Raw genomic sequence first — 4606 nt, forward strand, 5'->3', positions numbered from 1 at the left:
TAAATTATTGGAACCAAAAGTAAATTTTTGCCTAGTTAAAATAAAGAAATGACTTTTGACTAAAATTTGGGGTGAGATTTTAAATAAATGTAGCAGATGATTTCACATGACTAGAGTATGACTAAAAGAGTAATTTTTAAATACAAAATTCTGGTGCATATGGCTAACTACCCTATAAAACTAGGCTTACGCTCCTCCTTTCGTCACTAGGCAAATATTTAGCAACCAAGTACCAAAGCAAAGACGTGGAAAGAGAGACAAATAAAGCAATCGATAGCATCACAGAAAAGTAAAGACATTGCTTGGGGGCAAGCGTGGTGCTGCAGAGGGTGCAGAGGGTCGCATATTAGCATTCGATGCTTGAGAGTTGAGACACAAGCACAACACGACAACTCCATCACTGTGGACCATTCCCACTTTTCACTTTCCAAGTTTTTACCCATGTCAATATGATCCCACTACTATGTACTGTATTTCTGTTCTTACTTAGTTTCTAATAAATAAGTACGTGTTTTAATTTTTTTTTTTTTTAATTTTCTAAATAAAAAGATTCTGTAGTATAAAATTATCAACCACACGTCATGATAATTATGGATAATACTATATTAATGAAGCTATCATCATGAATATAACTTATTTGTTAAAACGCCATAGCTCAAATCGCTCAATCAACTTCTGTTAAATATCAAGTGAAATAATATGAAAACTCCTACTAATGTGCCACACTACTATTTTAAGTGTTTTATTAAGGGAAGTATGGATTTGTTAAGAGAATGATAAAGCTAGCAAAAGCTACGTCGCACTACGGTAGTTATTGGGGGTATGTTACTGCAGTACATGATGTGTCTTTGTGTAATTTGGAGAGTCAATTGTGTTAGGATTAGGAAGAGAAAAGGAGCAATAATGAAGGGTGGAGTGTCGGACCTGGTGGGACCCAAATGGCAGGGCGTGGGAGAAGGATGAACGTGACGTTGTCGGTTGTTTTATACAGAGGGGGTGAGCCCTTTGCTCTCATCAGTATCTCTCTTTGCACTTGAGTCCTTATTATCTCTCCCTGGCTTCACCACAAGCAACCAAGCTGTCTCTTGTTGGATGTGTAGCTGGCTTGTTGGAAGCACTGAAACACAAACCCAAAACCAAAACCAAAACCAAAACACCATCTTTCTCTCTCTCTCTTCTAGCTCTAATTCTGTGGTTGTGCACAAGTGCAAGCTAAATAGATGGTAAAGCTGCTGCTCCTGCTGCTTTTCTCAGTAGCACAACTGTGAGTTTGGTCCAAGTTTTGATTTCTTGTATTTATTTTGAGTTATTGTTTCCAATTATTTTATATCTTATGCTCTCTCTTTCTCTTCAAAGCACGCGTCTTGTAAGTGAGAACTGTTGAAATTAGCAGCATAGGTTGGTGGGTTTAGCAGTACCCTAATTCTAAATAAGGTGGAAGTGGGAGAAAAAAAAAAACACGATAATTAGTTAAGCTACCTCTAATTATCTCTTTGAAAAATTGTTGGCCTTTTCGATTGGAAGAGAAGTTACAAGGTACAAAATCTTGGTAGCGGTCCAAGATCTAAGCTAGGATAGAAGATTGAGAGGTTCCATCAGTGCATAAATAATGGAAATGAAAGCGCAAGAAAAAGAACTAGGAACCCCAGGATCTTTAAGCTATGGTGGTCATCTCATTGGAGGATCACTAGAAGTTGAGAGAAGAAGAGATGGATTTCATGGTGGAAGTGGAACTACAAGCCGCAGTCGTACACAATCCCTAGCTCCTCAACAACACCCTAGTCAAGCAAGAGTTACAGTCACAGTCCCAGATCCAGTTACTAGTGCAACAATTGCACCCATGTTAGGCAGATCCAACTCAAACCCACAATCAGCAGCAACAGTTAGATACCGAGAATGCTTAAGGAATCACGCAGCGAGCACTGGAGGCAATGTTTTTGATGGCTGTGGAGAGTTCATGCCAAGCGGTGAAGAAGGGTCCCTAGAAGCTTTGAAGTGTGCTGCTTGTGATTGCCACAGGAACTTTCACAGAAAAGAGGTTAATGGTGAGACTCAATTCAGTCCTGGTTCAAGAAGAAGTATAGTGCTAAGCCCTCTTCAAATCCCCCCACTTTCATCTCCAGCTGGAGTGCTACACCATCAAAAATTCTCAATGGGGTTTCATACAAACCCTACTGCTCCCATTGTTCAACCAATGAATGTAGCTTATGGTGGTGGTGGGGGAGGGACTGAGTCTTCAAGTGAAGACCTCAATGTGTTCCATTCAAATGCAGAGGCAATGCTACAGCCACCATTTTCTGTGTCAAAGAAGAGGTTCAGAACTAAGTTCACACCGGAACAGAAGGACAAGATGTTAGAGTTTGCTGAGAAGGTTGGGTGGAGGATTCAGAAACAAGATGAAGAGGAAGTGGTGAAGTTTTGTGCTGAGATTGGAGTGAAGAGACAGGTTCTTAAGGTTTGGATGCACAATAACAAGAATTCAATGAAGAAGCCGAATGAGACTGAAAGGCAAACTTTTGAGATGGGTAATGCCAAACCAGTGGCAGTGGAGGGAGGCATAGAGGCTGAGATGTAGAAAAACTAGAAAGACTAGGATAAGGTTTGTATAGGATGGGGTGGTGGGTTATCAAGAATTTTATGTCAGAATCTTTGATGTGGGATTAGTGTAATTCTTTTAAAAATCCCTAGCTATTGTTGCCTTGTCTTAATGATTATTTTCCCAATTCACTTATTGTAGCCCTCTCCTTTCTTCTTCCTACATTTTCTTTATTCTCCATTTTATGCAATTTTTTTCTTCATTTTGTTTAATGCTTGGTTGAAACCATTCAGATGTGCACGGACATTTTCTTATGTCAGAAACAACATGAGTTTGGTCAGACTTTATGGTGCACAAAGGTTGGCATGAACCCAATTAAATATGCTGGCAGGTTTGCATAATTAGTTGATCAGTATTGTGTAAGAAAGTTTATTTGTGTCGACGATTATGTTAAAATACTTAAAAGTTCTTAGTATATCTACTCCAGCATGGAGTTTTCCTATCCAAACACAACCTAACCCTAAGGTTGAAATGACAGTAGATTGAAATTTGTTATTTCAATAATTTAAATAAATACAAAAATGATGATAGTTAGAGTTAGTTTAAAAATTGATAATGTGACAAAATATAACTTACTCATTTTGAAATCAATGAACAAGAATTTAGTGACTCAGAGGTAAAGTTATCTTAAGAACTCTAAAACAATCATAATAGGAACAACTACAATTACATTATTATTCTATTTTTTTCCCAACAAATAGAATATAAACAAATTTATTATTTTGCAAATAATACGTCTAATGAAAAAGGGGGGGGGGGGGGGGGAAAGAGAGAGAGGGGTGGGATTCTGATTATGGTTAAGTTTGGCTCAAAGAAATCTGGTCAACTTAGATTTGTATTAAAAATAAAAGAAGAGATGGGTTAAACATGGGTTGGTTGATTCATTCATAATCTGACCCCCTTATGACCTTCTTTCTTCTTGCTCTCTCTCTCTCTCTCTCTCTCAGACCATGACCACCATATATTAGAAGATTGGTCACCCACGCAGGGTGGGTGTCTAATACATTTCCACTCAATAACTCAATAATTCATGAATTAAATTTATTTATGTTTTTTTTTTTTTAGAATATAACTAGGAGCGAAGCCATATAATTTTTAGACTATATCTAGGACTAAGGCTTTGTAAACTTATTTTCTATCAAATATAAATTCTCAATTCTATCAATGAAACAAAATATTCATTTATCATTATGATTTTGTAATTTTTTCATTAAATTAAAATAAGCGATGATTGAATGTAAAACTATAAAAGAACCATTTTTATTATTATGAAAAACTATGACTTTTTTCCTAAAAGTATATGTTAAAAGTTCTATTTTCTTCCTTGAATATGAGTTATGTTTTTTTTTTTCTTTTTCTTTTTTTGAGAATCGAGTTATGTCAATTTCATTGTTTTAAAACTTAAATTACATTGGCCGGTGGATTAGGTTAACTATGATTCAATGCATAAAGAGATATGGTCCAAGCTAAAAACCTACGTACACAAAAATTAGTCAAAAACTTCTCAAAATCAGTGATTGATAATTTGAGAACTTGCTCTCCAAATTACATCTCCTAGTTCTCCAATAGGCTTTCTATGTGGGCTTAGACCTTATGAAAGAGATGTAAGAATAGTAGGTTTAAGATGATTTAGGGTGTGTTTGGATATCACTTATTTTACTGAAACTGAAAAATTATTACTAAAAGTACTGTAGATAAAGGTAAAAGTTAGTTGAAATAGTACAGTGGGGCTCATAAATAATAGCAAAAATAAGCTGAATAGTCATATAATTTTAATTTTTAATCCTAACCTAAACACACACTTAGATTGTAATTTTGTAGTATTAAACCTATTATTTTTATTTGGACTATTTTATGTCAGGCTCGTTAGAAAAATGAACCCTAACAATTATGTAAAGAGTATATTTTGAAATACAAGGAAGTATTGGATAAATCGAGAGGCTCTTGGCAAGAATGATGAGACTTTAATAAAGCATTCATCGGACTTTATCAAAATTAGGAGGTGGAAGA

At 35.7% G+C, this 4606-nt stretch overlaps 1 protein-coding gene across 1 annotated transcript; it reads left to right on the forward strand.

The window, feature by feature from the left end:
- The first annotated feature begins 1006 nt into the window (after nucleotides 1–1006).
- On the forward strand, nucleotides 1007–2808 carry LOC115977725 (zinc-finger homeodomain protein 5-like). The gene has a single exon (XM_031099744.1). It carries the CDS (start codon nucleotides 1610–1612, stop codon nucleotides 2573–2575), a length of 966 nt encoding a protein of 321 aa, XP_030955604.1. The 5' UTR covers nucleotides 1007–1609; the 3' UTR covers nucleotides 2576–2808.
- Nucleotides 2809–4606: the final 1798 nt, after the last annotated feature.

Source organism: Quercus lobata, chromosome 2 (assembly GCF_001633185.2).
Source record: "Quercus lobata isolate SW786 chromosome 2, ValleyOak3.0 Primary Assembly, whole genome shotgun sequence".
Lineage (NCBI taxonomy): Eukaryota > Viridiplantae > Streptophyta > Magnoliopsida > Fagales > Fagaceae > Quercus > Quercus lobata.